The sequence below is a fragment of the Chamaea fasciata genome, unplaced genomic scaffold, assembly GCF_029207755.1.
Source record: "Chamaea fasciata isolate MVZ Bird 193981 ecotype frontalis unplaced genomic scaffold, bChaFas1.0.hap1 SCAF_3, whole genome shotgun sequence".
Lineage (NCBI taxonomy): Eukaryota > Metazoa > Chordata > Aves > Passeriformes > Sylviidae > Chamaea > Chamaea fasciata.
Window position 1 is genome coordinate 56214633 of NW_027094088.1, and position 24002 is coordinate 56238634.

The following is a 24002-nucleotide window of genomic DNA, read 5'->3' on the forward strand; positions in this document are numbered from 1 at the left end:
ATCAAACACTAACTGACTTGAGTTCAACTGCCCATCTACTCTCTTTAATTTGTATTTAGTTTGCAAAACTGAAATGCAAGGGAAACCATTCAGGGGAAAAAATTGCCAAGTAGACTGGTTAAATACACTCTATAAACTTTCTGTGACATGCTCACATAGCAGAACTCAGTTGTGCTGAACTACAGTGGACATGCTTTTAAGATCTCAACTATTCAAGGTGGGTCTTAAAGATTAGGTTCTGTTCAGCTGCTTTATTCTAAGTACTGGAACAGCAGCAGACAGCTTTCAGCTCCATTAAAATTAAAAGTTGTTGGGTTTGGGGGTTGGTTTTTTGATTTTTTTAAGACTTCACTAGTCTTAAAAACCCTGCACTTTCCAAATGCAGTTTAACCTGGGTAAATAAATTAATATTCATGAGCTATTTGATGCAAAGACTCAAGCTGTGCCTGTTAAGACATCCATTAATTTCAGTGGGAGATGGCTTAGTCAGACTCACATAAAACTGGTCTAATCCTTTATCAATTTAGATCCTGTAAAAGTAACAATAGCCTGGGATGGCTGCAGTCATCTGTGGATCCACAAACCAGACAAGACTCCTCCTCCCCATCAGCACACCTGCTGTCAAGATGCAAAGTTCGAAGTTTGGGCCTTTTTTCCATAGTATATCTTATTTAATTACCATGGAAACAACATCCTAAGTACAGCTAGGCCCCTAAATGCTAGCTTAAATAAGTGCCTTAAAAAGGTAATAATCATCTGGACCTAATTCAGACAGTTGGCATCGTGGCATACACTGTTCCCCATGAACAATAAACAACACACTGGACGACAACAGAAGCAGGGCTGCAGGGCAGGAGGTGCAAAGGAACCCCGTTTAACTACTGCTGGCCAAACATCTTCCCACAAGGTCTTCAACTACAACGACAGTTTCTCTCTGAAAATGGTTCTGTCCATGCCACTGCTCTGCTTAGCCAATGTATCTGGGCAGTCCCTGGACTGATACACCGCCTGGAGAAACCACATCCAAGGGCTTCCCAGCCTCTTGTAGAATATGGCATCCCTGCTCCACGCTAGCAGCTCTGACTTAATAACTTCTGCAAGACCGGCAATTTTTCCTGTGTATCATGGACATACATGTATTTCCAGGTATGTCTGTTGGTGCATTTCTTTATGCAGTTTTATAAGCATCCATGCATTATTCTACAGCATGCCTTGGATTTGGATAAAACGAGGCCTTGCTACAGCCACCTCCCCTCCGCACTCCACCACAACCAAATCTGCCACTGTGGGGGTTGCAGATGTGATTTTTACATACAGCAGCCATATCATCCCTTAAAAAGGCAAGAATGGCCACTTCAAATAGCCTGCGCCCAGCTGAACAGGCCACAAGCAGACCCAACCTTTCCACTTGTGTACTCTGAATCGCTCTTTTTGACAACTGAACTTGTAACCCGCCATCTGACAGCTCAGCCACGGCGTGCCCAGGGCAGTTTCACACAGACTGGTCCACGCCGCCCCTCCCCGGCGCACCGGACCGAGACTTGCTAAATGACACCTGGAGAGCAGCCAGGGAGACTCGGAGGAGGGCACCGGCTCTGAGAGTTGGTGCCCGATAGGCCCGGAACACCGCGTCCCGCCGCTGCCGGCCCGTCCCCGTCTCCCACATCCCCGGCGACTCCGCGGGAAGCGCAGAGACGCACCTGCGCCCGCCACTCCTCCCCGGCAGCGAGCGGGAGGGCAGCACCCGGCGGCATCCATCCCGCACCCGCCGCCAAGCACCGCCCGGCGGGAGCCGCTCGGTGCCCCCCGGCGGCGGCACCGAGCAGCCTCTGCCGCCACGGCGAGGCCGGACGGGCGCCGGGAAGGCGGCGGCGGCGGGCGCGGCGCGGCTCGGCACGGCACGGCACAGCACCGCCCCATCCCATCCCACCCCATCCCGGCCCCGCACGCCGCCACAATCCCCGTTATCCCGCGGCGCTGGATGCGGAGGGGGGTGCAGGGGGGCCACACCGGCCTCCGCCGCCCGGGAGTTTTAAAGGGGCAGCGCGCCTCGCTAGGACGGGAGCTGCGGCTTTGCCCCGGGGGTGCCCGGAGGGCGGGAGGGCCGCTCCCGTTCCCGGTGGTGGGGCGGGCACGGAGGGAGGGGCGGGGGCTGGGTGTCTCCCGCTGCCGCCACAGCGCTCGCCGCCTCCCCTCCCCCACGGCGGGGGCTCCTCGCCGCAGCCTCTGTGCTCCGCTCCCGGTCATGTGACCCGAACGTAACCGGACAGGAAAAGCCGCCGCCGCCGCCGCCGCGCTGACTCCGTTGTTGCTGCTGCCGGGCGCGGAGACGGCGGCGGCCCCCGCGCGGCGCCACCCGGCGGCCCCCACGCCCCCCAGGTGAGCGAGCACCGGCCGCGCCGCGCCCGCCCCGCGGGGCAGCCCGGCCCCGCCGCCCGCACGTGCGCCCGGCCCCGTCGCGCCGGCCGCGGCCCGGGCTCAGGCGGCGGCGGCGGGGGCGCGGCGGGGCCTGTTCGGCCCTACCTCCGCATTGTGTGCGAGGGACGCCCCGGGCCCCGCCGGGTCCGAGCGGGCCGAGGGGGAGCGGGGCGGGAGATGGAACTGCCCGGTGAATCCCCGCCGGGCCGGACCGGGCCGGGCCGCTCCATCCGGGACACGGTACGGGGGGGGGGATGGGTGCGCACCGAGGGGAGGGCCGGGCCGAGCCGGAGGAGAGTGGATGGGTCGCGGAGAGGGAAAGAGAGAGGGAGGGGGCCGGGGGGGCCGGGGCCGGTGCCGCCCGGCGCGGGGCTCGGCTCGGCTCGGCTCGGCCGGTTGAGGCCCGCGCTCCCTCCCTCCCTTCCTCCCGCCCCCTTCGGCGGCGGTGGCGGCGGCGGCAGCAGTGGGATCCGGCGCGCGCGGGGCGGGGCGGCCCCGCCTGTCCCCCGTCCCCCCCCCGGCGGGTTGGGATGGGCCGGCCCTGGCGGCGGCGGCGGCGGCGGCTCTTCCCGTCTCGCGCGCCCTGGCGGCTCCGCTCGCGCTGCGTCTCGCGCGCCGTCTCCGTCCCGTCCGTGCGCGCGTGGCGTGCGCGGGGGGGTGGGCGGGGCCAGCGGGAGGAGGGAGGGGCGGGGCGCAGCCAGTGAGAGCGGCGCGCGGCCGCCCGGCCTCCCGCCCCAGCGGCCAATGGGAGGGCGCCGTCCGCTCCCGGACTGGGGCCGAGCGTGCTCCGGCCATGGAGCGGGCGCGCGGCCGGACACGCCCCCGGCCCGGACAAGGCGGGAGCGCCCCGGCGGCGCGCGCCGGCGGGGGGTGGGAGGCAGGGAAGAGCCGCGCGCCGTGCCGTCCCGTCGCGGCGGGCGGGGCCGGGGCCCATCACCGGTCCCCGCCCGCCGCCCGCCGCCCGGGGTGAGGGCGAAGGCCGAGCGGGCGGCTGCCGCCGCTGCGGGAAGTGCGGCGCGTCTGTGAGCGGCCGGGCCCGGGCCCTCTGCCGTCGGAGTGGCAGCAGCGCCGCGAGCCCGGTGCTGTCGAGGTTCGGTGCCCGGGGTGCGAGGGCGGAGCGTGAAGCGCCGTGCCCGACCGGTTCCCTGCCAACCTGGTCGGCTGCCCGGGCCCCGCGCACTCCCCGGTGTGGTACCGGCGTTCCCCGGTGTCAGCCTGGGCTTGTGCCGCTCCCTGCGGGTCTCCGGAGCGAGCACCCGTCCCGAATGGGCTCGCCCCCACGCGGCTTCTCACCCAGCGCTGAACTGATTAGGTAATTTCCAAAGCCGCGACAGAGCGGGGCCGGGCCACTGAAGGACTGTACCCACGGGGTTGCAGGGCACAACAAGTATTTCACACATTTGTTGAATCGGTCAGCACTGAAATACGGCCTCGCCGGTGTTAATCACCATTTTATTTAGCTAAGGGTAAAATTCCTGAGCGCGTGCATACCTATAATGTACGTAGTGCTTTCCTCGCTCTTTTCATCAGCCCTGTCATTTCCTTGGAGTGTAATTACTGTAGTGCTTGTAGCTAGAGCATTTAAATATCATCCAGATACATGCAAAACACAATGTTGTTCACATGTATCATTTTTTTAAAAGATCAGTTCAGGGCTGTAAGGAAGGGCTTGCTGTTTGGGGTAAGAGTGAAGCTCCAAACTAAACACACTTAAGACGGTAATAACTAGAAAGAATGCTTGTCTGGCTTCGAGTGCCCTCACATTGGTGGTTTGCTCTGCTTGGCAAGTTTTGTTGACCAAGTGCAAACCAGACTGAATTAAAAAAAAAGTAGAACACATTAATAATCTAAATTAAAGGTTAAAATCAATCGAGTGTGTTTTCTGTAACGTCGTCCACATGGGGCATCTTTCAGGATTAAGTAAGACCAAGCATGATTTTTGTTCCTGCTGGCAGCAAGTATTCCCTCTTGTGGAGAGAGGGAGAGAATCTTAGCATATTGTAGGTACAAACTTAGTTATCCAAACATTAGTTGAGGGAGGAGAATATGTACCTAAGGAGAGCTGAAACCTAACTTTTTTGCCTTATTAACTGTAAGGAAATAATCAGCTGTATCTTACACTTTATTTCTTTCTTTGTCTTTACACCCGTGTGTCCAGTGAGCTCTGATCTCATGTGAATGCAGAGGAATGCATTTGGTCAGCCTGGTTATTGCTTTAAAGACAAGGGAATTCTTCTCTTTCCAGCAAGTAAAAATATTTGCTTCTCCAGTGACTTAACAAGCTGGCATATGTGGAATACAAGTCTGTTCTCTTTCCCAAAAAGCCATGCTCTTACTGTATAAAAGAAACTAGCTGCTTGAACCTGACCTAAAATTTCAATAACTTGCTGTTAAGTTTAGAGGGGAAAACACCCAAAACTTTTTATAAACCTTTTGGTCCACTTCTAGTTTCACCTTCTCTTTCTGTTCTCTTCATTTCTGTTCTGTTTCTGTTCTGGGCATTACATGGTCTGGAATTTTGTTGACTTCTCTTGCTGCTTTTATGTTTATGTACGGATTTACATTGCTTTGTACTTTCACTTTTTTTCCCCCAAAGCTCTATTTGCTTTGATTAAGTTTATTTCCACTCTCTGATCTTACTAGCCCTATATTCATCCATCCATCCATGGGTAACTGTCCCAATGTGTTTTCCTGTCTATTTTTTTCCCCCTAAAGTTACCAAATTTTTCTTCCAAGACTGCCCTTGAATCCTTGAGAAAAAGTTTATAGCTCTTAGGTAGCTCTTTGTGGGCAGCCTCCAGCAGCTGGTACAAGGAGGTGCCCAGGAGGGTGAGGAGCTGTGGAGGCCCTGGCCTAGGGGGCTCCCCATGGACAGAACTGCACCTCTCACCCTTTGAGTTTCTTGATTTGCTAGGCAGGCATGGGGCGTGTAGACTTCTTAAAAATGCTGTTGTGGCTGGTCTCAATAAATAAAACAATAGTTATCAGGTGAAAAGATTGACCCCTCCTCTATTGATAGTCCAGAGAGCTTGCCAATACCTAGAATGAATTCACTGTTTGAGGCTGGGAAGATTCAGGTATGTATCTGGTATTTCCCAGGAGAGGGCCTAACCATCACAAATGTTTGGTTATTTAATGTTTGGCTTGTATTCATCTGGATGGACCCATAATTTTTAGGTAAAAGATATACAGGGACACTGAAAGTCCAGGTTAAAAGTACCTAACTTGTTCTTTTATTGGATTGTGTCACTCCCACCAGTGTAGGTGAGAGTGTCTGCCATCAGAAAGGAAATTCAGTTTTCCTATTTGAGCAGACAAGTGGCAACCAAAACACTTTCTTTTTCCCACTCTGTATAGGTGTTTTTACTACTTGTTAATATATCTTCTTCTTCCTTAGCTATTTATATTTCTGTATCCAAGTACCCACAACATGCCTTTTCAGAACACTTTGGTCCTGGTTCTCCTTTGCTCTTTAAGCCTTGGAAATCACTCAGACCTTTGTGAATCACGTTGCCCATCATGAAAGAGAAATCCTTGCCTATGTGTAAGGTATCTTTTATGCAGTAACTTGGGATTAAGATGTGTTACTGAAGTATGGCATCTAGATATTGGAGAAAATATCTATTAAGAGACAGCTATTGTTGCATCTGTGCATCTACTGTTAAGTTTTACATGAAAGTCATTTGCTTTTCAGAGTGTAAAAAAAATGGATTTGGCCAACCATGGACTTATTCTGCTGCAGCAGCTAAATGCTCAGAGAGAGTTTGGTTTCCTGTGTGACTGCACAGTTGCCATTGGGGATGTCTACTTCAAGGCACACAAATCTGTCCTCGCTTCTTTCTCCAACTACTTCAAGATGTTATTTGTTCATCAAACCAGGTAACTCTAAAAAGGTTCACCGTTTAAATGTTGTTCAGTTAACTAAGCTAAGGAAGTGTAGCAACAAAATGTTCTTTTTACTTCTTGTTATGACATTAAGAGCGTGGAATCCAGTCTTAACTGCAAACTAGAACCTCACTTAAAAACATGTTAAAATTTAACTGTGATTCATTAACACTAATTTTATAATTTAACACGAGTTCTTTATCCTTAAAAAAGCATAGAGAATTGAATTTCTACAGTTGAATACTTCAAGGATCCTATCTTCTCTCCTGCATTTTCTTTCCCCCACTCCCTGTCTTCTACTCTGTCTTGACACTGTTCTTGACATTTGTGTAATGTTATATACAATCCAATAAGTACTTGCTAGGAGGTTTTGAGAAATAAACTTACAAAAGAGGTGTATGTGTTTAATTTCTTTGCAGTTTATCATCAATTGAATAATAAAATACTATATAATGGTGGAAAATAAGGGGGTTTGTGGTACTCTGTGGGGTTTTTTATTACTATTTTTGTACCACAGGCTTACATTGAGGAGATTGAAAAGGTCACCAAAGTGTGAGACCACTTTAAAGATTTTGTCTTTTTCCAAAATACTTGAACTAACTCAAAAAGTTTTTGTTAGGAGATTCACATTAACTCTTTGGCTAAGAGTTCTTAGCCAGAAGTGAACCACTAGGACGGAAGTGCATTTGCACTTCTGAAACGGGACTGCAGGCAGATGATGCCAGTCTTGATACTTCATCAAGAGCACACAGTCATCTTTGGAACACAGCATTACAAAGTTTACTTTTGAGTCATATATCTGAATTCAGAAGCAGTCACAGAGAGAGCTCAAGAAATGGAACAATTGGCTATAATTTCCTTCTCAGTTTGTAGCCTACTGCAGTTAGAGCATTCAAACCACAGCACTCAGTCATGTTCATTTCTGAATTTCTGTGGTTTATTTACGTTTGTTTTTAATAGAGGAGCTACAAATACTTATGAAAAATAATTAGAATCCCAGTTCCTCTCCTGTTAGCTCACAAAGATGTTCCCTGTTTTCCTCCTTCTGTGAACCTTGCCTACTTTCTGCACAGAGGTACAGCTTTAGCTAGAGCTGTGGTAGCTGTCTCAGTCCAGAGCATTATACAGGTTGATGCAGAGGGCACTCTTTGAGCTGGAGGATGGTGTTGGTCTCAGCCCTGTTGGGCTGAAGAGGGCATCACAGCCAAAGCATTTCCCTTTGAGTGTTCTAATCAAGGCACTGCTAGGCTGACCAGGCACTGGTGCTTCTGTTTCTTCCTCCCTATTCAAGGAGAACAGCTGCTGTTCTGCTGTGTAAGGAACCTGTACTCCATGGGTTACACCTGTTGCATCAGATCCCTGGGGGGATTCACACCCTGTCCTGCAGCGTTTGTGGATCATAACCCACTTGGGACAATGTGATACCACAAATTTGCAGAACTGTAGCTGTAAACCCTACCAGGACATAGAAGCCCAGCAGGCAAGTGCCAGATGAATTTTACGTGTTTTTCAGGGCTAAATACTGAGAGGAGTTTATTGGACTCTGAATTTAGAGTCTGGTGCTAGCAGATTTTCATTTAGCTACAGATGTGTTTGAATCCAGCCAAATTTACAAAATACATTAAATGTGGCAACACATTTATAACATAACAGCAGTTTAAAATGGTATAGATTGCAATGGGACAGCTTTTCTTTCAAGCCAGTTACTTCACTGAGGAAAGAAGTTATCTTTCAAGTAGCTCTTAAGATTAGCTCTTTTACAGTAAAGCATTTCCCTTAATATTTATTGCAGATTCTGTCTTTTGAATTTAAGTAGAAACCTCCTATTTTTATCAAGGCTTCAATAACCTAGACCTGGAAAAAAATATTTTCCTTATGTCTTATTTATAATTTTGTTTCACCTTTCAGTGAATGTGTCCGTTTGAAAGCGACCGACATACAGCCAGATATCTTCAGTTATCTCTTGCATTTGATGTACACTGGGAAGATGGCACCACAACTCATTGACCCAGTTCGACTAGAACAGGGAATAAAGTTTCTGCATGCATATCCGCTAATTCAAGAGGCCAGCCTTGCAAGTCAGGGAACTTTTTCTCACCCGGATCAAGTCTTTCCATTAGCATCTTCATTATATGGCATTCAGATTGCAGATCACCAGATAAGACATCCCACTAAGGTTACGTCAGCGACTGACAAACTTGGGCGAGAACCACGGCCTCAGACATCACGGATGAACCAAGAGCAGGCTTCTGAAGGCTCACAGCTCTCACAGTTAGGTGCAAATCTGCCGCAAGTGACCCGGACAAATATGTCTGCTTCTGACCCATTGCCATCTTCTCTATCTCCAGAACTGGTATCTGCTGCTGGTAACAATTCACCTTCAGGAGAAGAGGCCAACATGGAAGCATCTTCTTCAGATGAACAGCCTGCCTCTCTCACAATAGCACATGTCAAGCCAAGCATTATGAAGAGGAACGGAAGCTTCCCAAAATACTATGCCTGTCACCTCTGCGGTCGCCGGTTCAACCTGCGCAGCAGTTTGCGGGAGCACCTGCAGATCCACACGGGAGTTCCCTTCACATCTAGCCAGCAGGGAGAAAGTAATATTTCTTTGTCTCTCTGTAACAACACAGCTGATAAAGATGCCATGGAAGTGCCTGAAGCGGGGATGATTAGTGACAGTGAGCTGCAGCAGATCTCAGACTCCCCAATAATTGACGGGCAGCAGCAGTCAGAGACGCCTCCCCCTTCCGATATCGCAGACATTGACAACCTGGAGCAGGCAGACCAAGAGAGGGAGGTAAAGAGACGGAAATACGAATGTTCCATCTGTGGTCGCAAATTTATTCAGAAAAGCCACTGGAGGGAGCACATGTACATACACACGGGCAAGCCCTTCAAGTGCAGCACTTGTGACAAAAGCTTTTGTAGGGCTAACCAGGCTGCCAGACACGTGTGCCTAAATCAGAGCATGGACACATACACGATGGTGGATAAACAGACTCTGGAGCTCTGTACTTTTGAGGAAGGCAGTCAAATGGACAACATGTTAGTACAGACCAACAAGCCCTACAAATGTAACTTGTGTGACAAAACTTTTTCAACTCCCAATGAAGTAGTCAAACATTCGTGCCAAAATCAAAACTCTGTCTTTACACTAGAAGAAGATCGCTCCATTCTGTTAGGTGGTGGGGACACAGAAGCTACAGAGACTGATAATGCAGTGTTAGCCTCCATCAAAAAGGAGCAGGAAGCAGTGTTGTTAGACTGAATGTGAAACCTATATCAATTTTTTAAAGTTTCTTTACTCATTTTTTATTAAATCAATTTTTTCCTCCCCCTACCTCTTACCTCACTTACCCCTGCCATCTTTTCCAGCAACTTCCTTCCCACCCTTTGTCTTCAGCAACCAGAACTGTACTGGCACATTAGGAAATTGGACTTTGCCTCTCCCACCAAAACAAACAAAAAGCTCTTGCATCAAACCACAACAAAATTGATTTTAATACAAAGGAACATGAAAAAACAATCCAGCTAACTATGTTGATAGTATTAGTTATTCCAAATTTGATAGATTTTAAACAAAATTTAGGTTGTTTAAAAGTGTATTTAGATACAATGATGAGTGTAATGAGAAACAGAGTATGAGTTTGGTAAGCAAAGGATATACGTATTTTAGTTTCCCTGGTAGAAGGCATTTTGAGATCTGGCAGATTAAACACCGTGCTCTTAACAAGTCCACATGCAAGTTGATTAAGGTTATAACCTAAGCCCTCAGAACTTTTCTCAAGGAATGCAGAAGTCTCTGTTCATTGAGTTAAAAAGAGCTGAGGGTGTTGGTTTTCTTTTAGCCATATGTTTTCCTTCAAGTATGCCTTTGGGTATCTGTTTCAGAGTCAAGCAAAGTCGTTGCTTAGTCAAATTTTGACTAAAGTAGCTGTAATAGTAATGTGATGGCAATCTTTATATATATATATATAATACTGTATATGTATAAAGATTTATATATATATAAAGTGTCTCTGTGTATATTTGGTACAGGTAAATAAATGCACACATCCTTTTTAAGTAACTGGCCGTTTGCTCTCAGATTCAGCCTGGAATATCTTTTAGTTGTTGGACAAAGCTAGTCACTGCACAGGTTTTACCCAAATATGAAACGTCCTGAGCTGTGTGCATTCTTATTGACCTGTTGAAGAGAAGCCAATAGGTAAGTGTTGTCACCCAAGCTACAAAGGAAACTAGAGAAGTGGCATACTGGTGAGCACTGCACCACCGTTAGTGCAGCACATGCGTGTGTTGTTAGCTGTGTAGAGGTTTGAGTCATTCTGGATGAAAGGAGAGAGAAAAGCTTTATTCCCTTACTCAGGCAAGGAATATCCATGATTTCATTTGGTCTAACGGCATGAGTTGAGGGAGGAAGAGCGGTGTTCTAGCAACAGGGGATCATGGTTGTTTTAAAATGAATCTGTAGTACTGGCTGGGAAATTCTGCTCTATGAGAGTCCTGTTATTTTGAAAGCCAAGACAAAGCCTGCAAAAACTGAAAGGGTGAATTCTGTAGTTTTAGTTTCCGCTGATGGTAGTACTGCATCTTTGTGTTAAAAATCAAGTTGTTGATTTTTGCTATTTTATATAGATGCCCAGATTTTTTGCTGGTAGCCTAAAAACCTAAACTGACAGCAGCAGTGAAGCTCACTGAGCAATTACTGGGCCAACAGAAGGTGTAAGTGGACAGAAAAAGTGCCCCGTCATAAATGGAGACAGTGTGTGTTTGGGGGGAGGGGTGGGAGAGGGCAAGTCACAAACCACAGCTCTTCTCTGTGTATACGTTTAAACTAAATATCATCTTTTTGTGTATAGTTAAGTTCTCAGATTTGTAAGTTTTTATACATCATTTCATTGAATAAAAACTGAATTAAATGGGATATGATTTATTGAGTTGAAGGTGAAAGGTTGTTGGTGTTCGGTCTTCTGGATGAGCTCTTGCTGAATCAGTTTAAAAGCCAAGCAATGTATTCTGTTTATCAGACTAAAACCTCCATCACACAGGTGAACAATGAGCTTACTAAAACTTGAGGTGGATTTAGCACAAAAAGTCTCTACATACTGGATTTTTTATTCTCTCTCGTATTAGAGTAATAGGTTTAAAATCAATTGACTTCAAAGTGTAGAAGTCTTTTGAGGAAAAAAAAAATCTTACAGAATTATTTTAGTGCTGTCCATTTTAAAACTTCTTTAGGATCTCCATCTACCAGTATAATATCCTTAAATGTGGGTTTTATTTCATCTTCCTTAGTCCAAAATGCTCTCAGAGTAGAAAAACAAAGGAATAAACCTTTCCTAGTTCAGGGTAATGTCAGCTTTTGAGGTATCTGTGGTTTAGGGGGTAGTCACAAGTTCATTTCCAAAATGACTGAAGCTACTAAAGGTGCTATCACCTCAGCTGTTAGTTAATGCTTAGGTGCTTTTTTTTCTTTTTTTTTTTCTTTTTTTTTTTTTCTTTTTTTTTTTTTTTTTCTTTTTAAATTCTAGAGCTCCAGTTCTGCTCTGGGGCAAAACAGTTCAACTCAGCTCCCCAGGTGGCTGGTGTCAGGGTGCATGTGGCCACACCATTTATTCCTGCTCTCACCTCTCCTTCTCCACTGCTTGGACATCATGATGTTTGCTAAGTTACGTGTTAAATGGACTCAAGCAAAAAAACAACCAGTCTTAAAAAATGCTATTTTTCTGTCAAACCTGTTTGTTATTTTAGCTCTGCAGAAGGTTTTGAACAACTCAACAGATAGTGCAAAGACAGAGGTGAGCTGGGAAGAGCCTTACTGAAGCCAGTGTTGCTGCTGGCAGCAGGATGCAGGATGTAGAAGATGGGCAGTGGTGACTCCCACTTGGGCAGGTAGCTCCTCTGGAGGGCAGGGTGGCCTTGCAGGCCTGTATGCTGCCCAGCAAGGAGGAGCAGGGTAGGGCAGGGAACAATCAGCCATGGAAGGAGTTGGTTATGACTGTCCTGCTGCTACAAGGAACATGAAGTTGCAGGCTCAGCAGAGATACTTTCACCTGTTAATATTTATTCTTTTGAAATAACTGTTGGGTAAAGAGAAAAAAAAATCACAATAAAGAGACTGTTTTAATACATGTTGAGCAATGGTAATGGTTTCTTTCAAATGCCCTTTATTGTCTGATGCTCCATAGGGATGTTTAAGTCATTGCCTTTCAACTTTATGAGCAATTTTGTTCCTTTACAACAAATTAGATACAATATATTCTGGTTATTAATTGCTGCATCAAGAATTCGGGAGATTCCAGCACAAATGCAGTGTTGTTCAAGCTTCTTTGTTTAAGCCCTCTGAATTATTATTACAGTTAGAGATAACTCCTGGATTTAGTTTTCAGTGTTTGACTTGGAGATTTGTGACTGAGTTGCTCATTGCTCATTCAGTCTGCTCACCTGCTGAAGTTGTGAATTTTTTACCAAATGAAAGCAGACATCTTGGCAGGAACTGCTGAGAAGTCAGTGAAAATCTGCCATCATTCAAGGCCAGGGGCTGGAACTTCAGCCCCAGGTTTTTCCAAAGGAGTATCTTCGAAGTTAATTTCCTAGGCATGTCATTTGACATCTCTGCCATGACTTCAAAAGTACCAAACACCTACAAATCTCTCTGCTCCAGCAGAGGATTATCACTTCTGAAAGTGAAGTTTGCAGTCCATTGCAGTCAGTATATTTCCATCAAGTATCTTCCCCATCACTGGTCTGATAATCATTCTGCTTCGGCAGGGGAAGAATTTATCAGAAGATACTTGCATTACAGACACTGAATACTTAAAATTGTCCTCCTGTTTACATGGCAGAGCCTTCAGTTGCTCTCTTGACGTTTAGAAAAATCTGGCTGGCTCTTCAGCTCCAAACCCCATAAAATAACAGCCTCAGTCACAAAAAGTTGTCAGTTGCAAGAGAAAGAAAAAAGAAAAAAGAAAAGAAAAAAGAAAAGAAAAAAGAAAAGAAAAGAGAAAAGAAAAGAAGAAAGAAAAGATAAAAGAAAGACACCCTAGATCTCATTCTGTTTACCTTAAATAATTTCTTTGGCATTGCAACATCTTTTACATTAATTAAAGGAAATGTGGTTACACTCGAGCAGGTGCTATGGTACCTGGTATCTGGTGGCATCACAGTCTCTCAATGGTTTGTGTTTTTTTTCCCAGTCTGCTTAACAGGAGGATTACCTTATTTGGGTATTTTGCCTTTTTGGAAAGCAATACAATTCTTTAGATATCCTCTGATTCATTCTTAACCAAGTTAAACTAAATTTCCTTGATTGCATTTCCACACCTTTTAATCTTAAAAAGTAAACACGTAAGGGAAATTAATTTTGGAGTTCTGTTGTTGATTCTCTTATTTATTGCTTTCCAAAGTCAACAAGTGTTTTAAGATACTTGATAGTTATGAATGATTAAGAGTAATTGGGTTACTTAAAAAAAATTAACACAAATTAGATTCCTGCTTCAACACTGTAAATGTTACACTGTTAATTACAGCAGCATACTTTGGTTAATGAAATCTAGGTGACAGACTACTACTGGTAATGGAGGTTGGCTGTTCAAAAAACCCAGCTGTTACTCTGCCTCAGACAGCGTTTCCATTTCTACAGCTCTTGTTTTGTTCATTTGTTTTTGTTTGTAAAAATGCCCATTGACACTGGATGATGAAATCCCGATCATACCAAAAGTAGAACAAAACAGAAAGAAGCAAGAAATCTTTTGCAACACCCTTCATGAATGTGTATTTGCCAAATCATCTGTGATCATCTCTAAAAAGAAGAGAAATTCGCTGTCCGTAAGCACGGGCTTCTATCAAGCCTGCCATTAAGAAGGACATATTTAGATGAAATTTAGCCCAAACCACATAACACATTTCCTCTGCAGTACAGCCCTGGTGCTGTGATGTTGGTGCATCCATGCTTTTGAACAGGCCGCTTGTGCCAAGATGCAAGAGCTCAGCGTGGCCTTGGAGCAGCTGTCAGTGACTGTTGTCATTCCTTGAGGTGCCAGTGTTTGAGCCCTTGTGCCAAAGGAGCTGCCGGCAGGACTTCCTCATATTCGCTCCATGCCTATCGCCTTGGACAAAACTGAAGGCTTCCTGGAACCCTAGGAAATCTGCTCAGGGAGGAGAGAAGCAGAGCCACAAAATGAAAGTTAACACAAATGTTCACTTACTGTACTGCTCTGTGGAGTGTGGAGGAGGTACCCATCACTACAGCACGCCTCAGCACAGATCCACAGCCTGTATCCAATCTGCTGACTGTGTCAGGACTCATTTTGAAGCAGCTTATACACTTTCTAAGGGAGCTTCCTGATCAATCCATTGTTTCCTTCTATCCTTAATCTCTCAACCACATGGTAAAAGCATTTTCTATTTTGTTACTACTGTATTGTGCTATTCCAGTTTCACCAGTGAATTATTTTATATATTGCCATTGTTTATTTGGGTCTCTCAAATTCACAGAGCAATGTACTCTGTCAGTCAAGCTTTATTTCATGAGCTTATTAGGTAAAAATCAAACCAGGGCACTGGTTTGTCCTGGATATGGACAGAGGCCACAGCCTCTCTGTTGGTGTTATACTGCCAGCATGAACTTCCCATCCCAGCAGGAGCAGGCCTTTCCTGAGTGTCCTACAAAAGGGTAAAGTCTAGAAAATATGGAAGGTCAGGTCCTTCCACCCCAACAGCAAAGTTTGAAGAATGTGAAAGGAAATAGTCACTCAAAGCTTGCAATTGGCAGCTGATGAGGAAAGGAAGGTGAGGGCCCATCACCAAACCAGCACCACTCCAGCTGCTGGTACACAGTTGTCCACAGACAGATATATATACAGAATATAAAGTAATAATTGTTCAATAATAATGACAGTCTTGTTCTTTGATATTGCATTCTTATACAGAATTAAATTTTTTTTATCTCATTTTGAGGCACTTTTGCAGTACTGATAACAAAATGGGACCCAGAACAAGTCCTGATTTGTGCACAAGAACTGAAAAGGAGCATTTGTAGAAACTTCATCCTTGTTCACTGAGTTCATTAATGTTCAAAATTTTCATGCCTTTTTAAATAAAACTGTAGTATTATATTCATTTTTAAAAAAAACATACTGCAGGGATGACTTGAAGGATGTGTTGCTGTGCATCACTCTCCTGTCATATAGGAAATGTTTCAGAGCAAAAGGCCACTATGTCATCAGTTTTATTCTATCTACTGCAAGATAAGCAAAACAAGAATCAGCAGAAGGAACCAGCTGAAATATGGGTCAGCTCTCATCTGTGTGCAGAGCTGTGCCACAGAGAGTGGAAAGCTAACATGGTGAAACAGGAGCTCAAACTAAATGGGGAGAATTTAAAAGAAGTGAGCAGGAAGAAGCTGCCTAAACTGTGAGGCTCTGATCATGCCTGTGAGGACACCACCTTTCCTGTTTTGGGGTGGGGGTTGGGTTGTTTTGTTTTGCTTTGCTTTCAGATTTTTTACATTATATTAACTATTTCCTCTTAGGACAGTGGTACATTTGTCCCAGGGAATGGGAGCGCTACCTTCTGTTTTCATTAGCTCAAGGGTCAGAAATCTCTTTGTTTGGGATTTGCATTTGTGTCTTAAAAGAGAAGAGCATACTAGGAATTTGGAAATGATGGCTGTATTAATGCTTTTTCTGTCCTTCCCCCACCATAGATAGATCCTCTCTCTCCTGACGGACATGTTGTGTGCTCTAAAAAGAAGCTGACCTACAGAAATTGAAAGTCATCAATTCCTGTATCCTTGGTAGACCCATGAGAAAGTCATCTAGTGTTGCAAAGCTGTAGAAAACATTTCCCTGCTTCTGATACTGCTGCAAGGGAGTGTGAGCCCATGGTTTACTCTATGTCTGGCTCTGCTGGTGGGCTCCCTCTCAGTGCTTACAGGAGCTGAGGTTTTGCATGGTGAGAGGAAAAAAGTGCAGCTGCTGCTGCCAAGAGGATTTATTTGCTCTGTCGTGCAGCTGCCAGTAGCTGTACTCCCTTGCAGAGCCACACCTCCGTGGTGACTCTTACATGAGGAATGATTACATCTATTTCCTATTGCTGTCAAGGAATGTGATTAAACATTCCTCTGAGAGCTGGGAAATAGAGACACAATGACAGTGGCACTTTGCACTGATATCTCTGCTGCTGGGCATAACCAGGGTTTGCAAAGTGGTAACTCTCCAGGCTTCAAGATGTCACCTGGACAGAGCTGAACTGCTCTGCCTGAAGTGATGCAGGCAGTTTTGCAGAACTGCCAGCTCTTCCTCAGTCTGTGTTTAAAACTTACCAGCTGGGTGGCAAAATTCATTTTCAGCGACTGATGGGACCAAGAAGATGCATTTCTTGGCATAGTCCTGCAAGAAGAAACGTGTTAAGATTACATGAGTGAGTTGCTCCACCTCTCAGAAACCCAAAGGAGATCCCAGGGAATTCAAGCACCTGCTGAAGCAATGGTTGGGTCCAGGAATGCACTGCCTCTGACAGGGACTTTGGTGGCAAAGCCACTGGCTGCAGAAGCCATGGTGGGCCTGTCAGGAAGGCCACAAATCCAGCACTTCCAGACCAGTTCACATCCTGGCCATGCTCCCCCTCAGCTCTTGGTGCTCCTCCTCCTCACCGGCAGAGCGAGGGAAACTGGAAACTGGAACGTCCTTGGCTTGGGGTCAACACTATTCAGCAACAACATCATCATCACTGTTATCAACATAGTTTTCACACGGAGTACTAACACATGGCCCTGTACCAGCTGCTAGGGAGGCAGTTAACTCTATCCTAGCCAAAACCAGCACAAGGATTAGGGCTAGGATTGGGAGAGAAGCAGAGTGGTAGCCTCTCACCAGAATGGGGCTGCAAAAGAGCTACCAAAGGAAGAAGGAGGCTGTAGAAAGTCAGTGTAACAACTGGGGGAGAGTGCAGGCACAGGACGCTGCCTGTTCAGCTGGAATGACACCAAACAAGTATTTAAACCACTGCAGCCACTAAAAAGAAGGTGATTTTCTCCCCTTCTCACTCACTATTCCCTCATTTCAGCTTCAGTTTTCCCTTTCACTCGAGAGCATGTGCAGGACACGCCCCTATTTCTGTCCCTGTCTCCTCATAGGAAAAGGGAGAAGGAGGCAGAGGAATCCTAGATGTCCTATATGAGGGGAGTGTATTGAGATATATTCCATGATCTGGGCTCTGTTGTGCAGACCTTGGCATGGAGCACACATGTAGCAGTTACCTGAGCATTAAAGGCATTGCTTTTTATGACGGTGACAAATAAGGTCTTCAAGGAGTGACTGTCAGCACCCCTGAATTAAGCCTCATGGATAAAGCTCCTGATTCTGCCACAGCCTTGCCAGTTGTTCTCTAAGACTGGCATCTCTCCAAGTGACACATGGATGCCCAGTGTAAGTGACAGGAAAAAAAAGAATTATGAAAGATTTATTAATGACAACTTACTCTCTCAAGATTATCTTATTTTCCCAAGCAGTTCTTAGAGCTGGAGATAAAAAGGTCTCAGTTAAGCAAAAGCAGAAAGTGGTCTGGGGAGAGGCTACACCTACCATCTTTTCTGAAGCAGATTTCACTGGAGTGTAAAAATCTTTGGGAGTGAGGGAGTCCATGGTTACCACAGAAATAAACACTCATGCTCTTCACTTTTCAAAAAACTTTATTAGAGGGGAAGTGCACTTGCCTTAATGATGACCCCACTGCTCAGCTCCATGACCTTCCTCAAAAGTCATAATTTCTGGGTTCCTATTCAAAATAATTTTTATTTTCATGATTGTTTTGCAGCAATTTTATTGTTACATATGACTGCATTCTCACATTCTACTTGGAACACAAAGTGACCTGATGTATTATGGGTCCAGGCAGTCCCTCTTGCTCTAGTCCCTAGCCATATCCCTTCTCTCCCACCTGGATGTATAGTGAGAGGGGCCACATAGGGCAGAGGAGTCCCAGTGACTGTAACACCTTTATGGTTTTCTTTAACAACTCTAGGGCCTTCTTGTGTTGTGGGGGTCTATTCCCAGGTTGCATTTTTCTTTAGTAAATTATTGAGTAGTTGGATTATTATGCTTAATCCTGGAATATGCGCCTCCAAGATCCTAAAGTCTCTGGCACAGCACATAACTAATTTCTTATTCTGGGACAGGGATAACCTTTGGACCTTTCTTGTAGCACCTGTTTTTCTCCCACCTGTCCATCTGACTCCCCAGAAGATGAATTCCTGACTGGGCCCTTGTTCCTGTTCTGCTGGTATCTCTACCCCCAGCTGACTGTGGCTGTGTTGTTTGTTGCAAGTGTCCAGAGTCTCCACAGGTTTTGTGAAGCAGCCCCCTCCTCCATCACTGATACACTGCCTCACAGTGACCTCTTGTGGAAATTTTAACATTTCCAGCTCTTCAGGGAATGTAGCATGAGCTACACATATGTTAGGACTACGGTTTAAGCTTCGGAATAGACAAGTAAATGTGCAGTGAAGTCCTTGACAGATGAAAACAAACCTCATCTGATCTGCCCCCGGTGCTGGGGTCATGAAAAACATTTCTTTCATGCTAATAGTTGCCATCCATCATTAAGAGGACTGACCATATCAGCTATACTGGGAACAGATGCAGTGAGTGGTTTGGCAGCAGCTGTCAGGCCTCCATAATCTGCTGTTAGTTGCCACTTGCCATGTAGGTGCCTGAGAGACCTCATCCCAAAACCCTCTGCCTTGGTCATTACTTTTTTTGAAGCTGTACTTTGTCACCACCATCCCTGGGTATGGATCCCAGAGGATTATTATGAAGAGAGAAACTCAGCTAATTGATGTAAAACAGGTGGCGTCTGTACATTTAACTGACTTAGAGTTTGCTCTTTGTCTTAAGAGCATTTTCCACAACCACTTACATACTCAGTGGCGCTTCTCTATTTCCCTATTTTGCTTTCTCCTTCTCACATAGAGACAGGCTGGATCTTTTTCTTTTCCATTTCCTTTACTTTCATTGAGGTTTTCCTCTGGTTTTTACCATTTGTTGCATGTACTGGGTGCATACTGCAAGCAGGCTGAAGAACCTCTTGGAAGGTATTGCTACCTAACCTTGGCTAATGACTCCAGTGCTCGCTCAGCTTCCTTTGCATCACACTGCAAGTGTCCCTTCAATCACCCTAGCAAGCAGGAGAGCCTCAGCAGCCCAGTTTCTGCTGGATCTGCTGACAAAGGCTTTTGGGGTAAGCTGTATTCCTGCCTCCCAGCTCAGAAGCCCTTTTACACCTTTCCTGTGGCTTGCAGCTCACTCTGAAGACTCTCAAGCTCAAAATACAGCAGTGATCTAGAACTGAACTTGCATTTTCCCTTCAGAGCCCACTAAAGCAGCTCAGCATTTCACATGTGTGTTTTGTGCACGTACATCACTAACGCAAGCTAACTTTCCATCTTGCTTTTTACTCTTTAAGAGCTGCCAGAGCTGGATGGAATTTCAGCTAGCTGGGAAGACAGCTAGACATTTCTCCCTTTTCTGCACATCATGACACCTTTGGGGGTGTTATGAATCAGGAGATATGGTTCTACGCACGCTGCGGGTGCAACTCGGGTCGATTTTTCCTTTTGGTTTCTTTTTGAGAGCAGCCCCAGCTGAGCCTGGTTGCGGCCGAGCATCCACCGGCGGTGCGCAGGGACAGCACTAGATGGTGCCGTCACATCAGGGCAGCCACCCAGGCCCTCTGCAGGGACAGGATCCCCGGCAGCATCCCCCAGAAGCATCCCGCGGCAGCAACCTTCGGCAGCATCCCCCGGCAGCATTCCCGGGCAGCATCCCCTTAGCCTGCGGCTGCACTGGAAAGCCAAAGAGAGGGGCAGGAGGGACTCCAGTAGCCGTGTACCGCAGTGGGCTGGTCCCGGAGAGCAGAGCCCTTTGCTTGGTGAGCTGCAGAACGCTCAAAGGCACCACGTCCTGAGGCGGGCAGGGGCAGCTACACCAAGGGAAATACGTCTCGAGAGGATATTTTGCGTCCCCCGCACAGCAGCAGCGCTGCCAGGAGAGACCCATGAGCTGAGAAGCAGGTGGCAGAGGAATTTCAGCGCAGCGGAAACGCCGGCACTTCCCCGCACACCGTGTTCCAGCTGCGCCTGGGAAGTGCAAGGCCAAAGGGAAGCAATTGTTTGAGCTTCAGTGCAGCTGCTGAAGTTCCCTGTCCCCAGGTCCAGAGAGGGGACAGAGCCTGAACACGTCCTTGCCAGAGGGAGGGTGCACGTATGCACCCACATATGTGTGCAAACACGAAGTACACAAATGTCCATCTGCACCTCCGGCCCAGAGCGGTGACTTAGGAAGGGCTGAAAAAATAATAGTTCTCCAAGCATCACCAGTAATACTCCCTCTGTTTAGTCGTCCTCCTCTCTGCTTAAAAACCAGAGTGTCTTCTCATTTTAGGGACACTCTGTTCTCATCGTTTGGTTACATTTTGAGATCACAACGGAATTAGAAAAAGCTGCAGATTTTTCCCCGAAACATAAAAACAGTCTAACCTCAGCACTGCTCACTTGACATTCTATTTAAGGCTCTTCTAGGCTGAGGAATCATGAATATTTCAGTCTAGCCCATTTAAAATTCAAATATAACCTTCTAAACTTTGGTCTGTGCGCTATATTTAGAGTAGGAGCCAGGTAGAGGGTTTTGGTGTCTCCCTTAAGAAAACAGGTAATGAGCAGGAAAACTGAGCTTTACACTTCAAAGATTAGTTAACCATACAATTCCACGTTTCTTGGTTTTCGCAATTTTTAAAAGCTCTCTTCTCTCTTTCCTCTTGCAGAAAGGAAAGAACTAGCTTCACACTATCTTTGGTTCATTGGTAAGTATTATTTTAAAGCTATGAGCTTATCTTTAGTGAAGATACTCTTACTTCAAATGTTCATTCGTATGTATGAACACATTCTTTAAAGAGCACTTCATCCTTGAGAAGCCACAGTGGCCATATTATCTGCATTTCTGCAAACAGGTCACAAATTCATGTTCAATAAAAGCGCTCATTGTTTTCCAACTCATTTAAATCTTTTTCTGGATTTGCAGATTGTGGAGCCTCTCAGATTTTTTTTCCTAATGCCAAGTTTGTCATAATAAACATTCTGTTTCCAGTAGCAGCAATCTTACATCACTTGATGCATGTCGGTCTCTGCTCCTGCAGTCCTCTAGCTGTGCTCTTGTGCTTCCCTGCTTGTTGTTAGTGCCACCCACTGCCACTTTCCTGCTAATTTCACTTTGTCTCTCAATGGGAAAAATTATTCATTACCTTTCCTAGTTTACAACTCAAAATTCAAGTAGTGTTTTTTAAGTGATATGCCAAGGTTCCTGGTTTCTATGGTATAATATAGAAGTAAAGCAGGTTGCTTTGTCATAACCCATCATCCCTGTGTTCCTGTACATTAGTCAAAACTAAAAGTAGGATTTCGAGAAGTTTTAAGCAAAATCATTTCATCTGCTTGGGTTCTAAGGTTTGATGCTACCCAGGTGATCCAAGCTCTCAATCAGAAAGAGAAAACAAAATGTGATGCTTCTTCTATTGAAAAAATAAACAACTAGTAACAGGAACATCCAGAGCCTTGAGACACATCAAGGAATATTTACAGAAAGAACTATTGTATCTGTTCTCTTCATGAGCAACTATTGCCTTTGAGTGAAAGAAAACAAACTAATAATTTAAACATAGTCAATATACTGCCATCATTAATATGAGCCCATAATGAATATGAGCCTGCTTCTACTGACTGGTGCCAATAATGGCTCAAGGGAGTTGTCTGCTTGTTTGGAATTTTTAAATTAAATATGCTTTTGTATGAGGAACTGTAAGCAATATGCCCAGCCTTTGCCACACTGTTCATACTGATGCAGGTTGCCCTGTTGCATCTGCAAGGCATTAACTGGCGCTACTGTGGGGAGTAGAGAGGATGTATGAGCTGGAATCCAATTGAAGGATCAAGACAGATTATGCAAAAATCCAACAAAAGCATTTCCCCAGCAGCAAGACTTACGCCAAAGAAAATAATGCTATTTTCAAGATTATTCAGCAAATATTCTTGTTTAGAAGACTTCATGTCAGCTCCAGAATAATGGACAGGTCATTTGTCCTCGTAATTCTTAATCATGATCATGAAATGATAGTGAAAACATTATCTGGGAGATGAGAAAATAAATGTAATTGGGCTAAGAAAACTTCATCTGAATAAATGATGTTTCTCCCCCGCCCCATCTTCACCTAGCAGACTCTCCATGGAGCTGTAACCTCCCAGCCTTCTCTACATTAGTGAGCCAGTCTTGAAAACTTGACTGCTTTTTGGCCCTGGGCATGCACTACCCTCAGACATTGGCTGAGCACCACCTTTTTGTTACCCCCATGGCTACCTTGGAATGGTGAAAAGAAGACGTTAGTACAGGTGGTTGTATGGCAGGATTTCTCATTCATACAGCTGCTTTCCTGGGAAATCACAGGCACCACTGGCTGTCATGCTGCCTCTGGGACTGCCTGATGGAAATCTCCCAGAAATTCATTTAGAAGTTCTCAAGGAACCTGCTTACAAAGCAGAGACAGCTGGCTCGGGCAGGGGAGAGAAGGCCACAGCACTGCAAGGCTGAGGGGACACGGAAGAGGCCCCCAGGGAAACAGTTGCACTGGGGACAAGGCAGGGATTGCTCTCAGGGTGCTTCCTGAAGGCTTCCTGGGATGTCTGCCTTTCAGGACAGCAACTGGCTTGCAAATGCCTTGCAGTTTTCCACAATTCCCTCTTGTCTAGCTGCTTAGAGAAAAAGGAATCTTTTGGTGATCTTTCCTAGACTGGTGCCGTTGTAGGAGGGACAGAGGCCTATCTGCAGAACAGATGATGAGGACAGGGTCAAGCTGACACAGCGACCATAACCAGGGCACAGCTCCTGTGGCATATCAGACTTCTGCTCCCCTCCTTCCATCGTATCATGACTCCTTGCCCTGCCCATTGCAGGGAGGGGGGTTGGAAACAGATGTTTCCAACAAGGTCCCATCCATCCCAAATCATTCTATGATTATATGTGGCCTTTTCAAGCTCTGGAAGTGGATGTCATTTCCAAGGGGGAATAGGAGATGCTTCCTAAAACTGTTCTTCCTGTTTTAAGGAGTTGATAGTAAGGATGTTGAAGCAGAGCAGACACATGCCTTTACTAGACCTCTATCTTTAATTCCTGCTTTTGCAAAGACTACATGCAGTGCCCAACCAGAGATGACACCAGCCCTACACCAGGTGTTAGATTGTGGTGGCTGTTTCCACCTTGTTGAGAGCATCTCAAAATGTTCACAGAGCTAAATCACCCTCCCTTATCACATCATCCATCCCCCTGCCAAACTAGAACTCCAAAGCCTGCGCTGCCAATTCCGCCAGCCTTCTACTCCACGTTGCTCCTCCTTCCAAGCCACATCCTTCCTTGTGAGGCCATCAGCCCCCTCAGGCCTGCTCCCTTCCCATGTGGCAACTGCGAATGACAAACATCCAGCGTTCAGCATCCAGACACGAACATCTCAGGAATCCTCTGCTTTTGGCAAGCTTCCTGCCCATCCCCAAGCACTTGCTGTATCCAAGCTGTGCAGGTTCCTCAATGAGCACAGCTGCCTCCCATATGGTCTGGATTGCATGGGAAAACCAGATCCACTTCCATAGCCTGAGC

General features: G+C 46.1%; 1 protein-coding gene across 2 annotated transcripts; it reads left to right on the forward strand.

The window, feature by feature from the left end:
• Positions 1-2161: 2161 nt before the first annotated feature.
• ZBTB2 (zinc finger and BTB domain containing 2) lies at positions 2162-12437 on the forward strand. Of its 2 annotated transcripts, none has more exons than XM_066179086.1 (3): positions 2162-2379; positions 6113-6297; positions 8212-12437. In XM_066179086.1, exons 2-3 carry the CDS (start codon positions 6125-6127, stop codon positions 9572-9574), a joined length of 1536 nt encoding a protein of 511 aa, XP_066035183.1. In that variant the 5' UTR covers positions 2162-2379; positions 6113-6124; the 3' UTR covers positions 9575-12437. The 2 variants fall into 2 exon arrangements, with proteins under 2 accessions (XP_066035183.1, XP_066035184.1); XM_066179087.1 differs by lacking the exon at positions 2162-2379 and adding an exon at positions 3627-3730.
• Positions 12438-24002: the final 11565 nt, after the last annotated feature.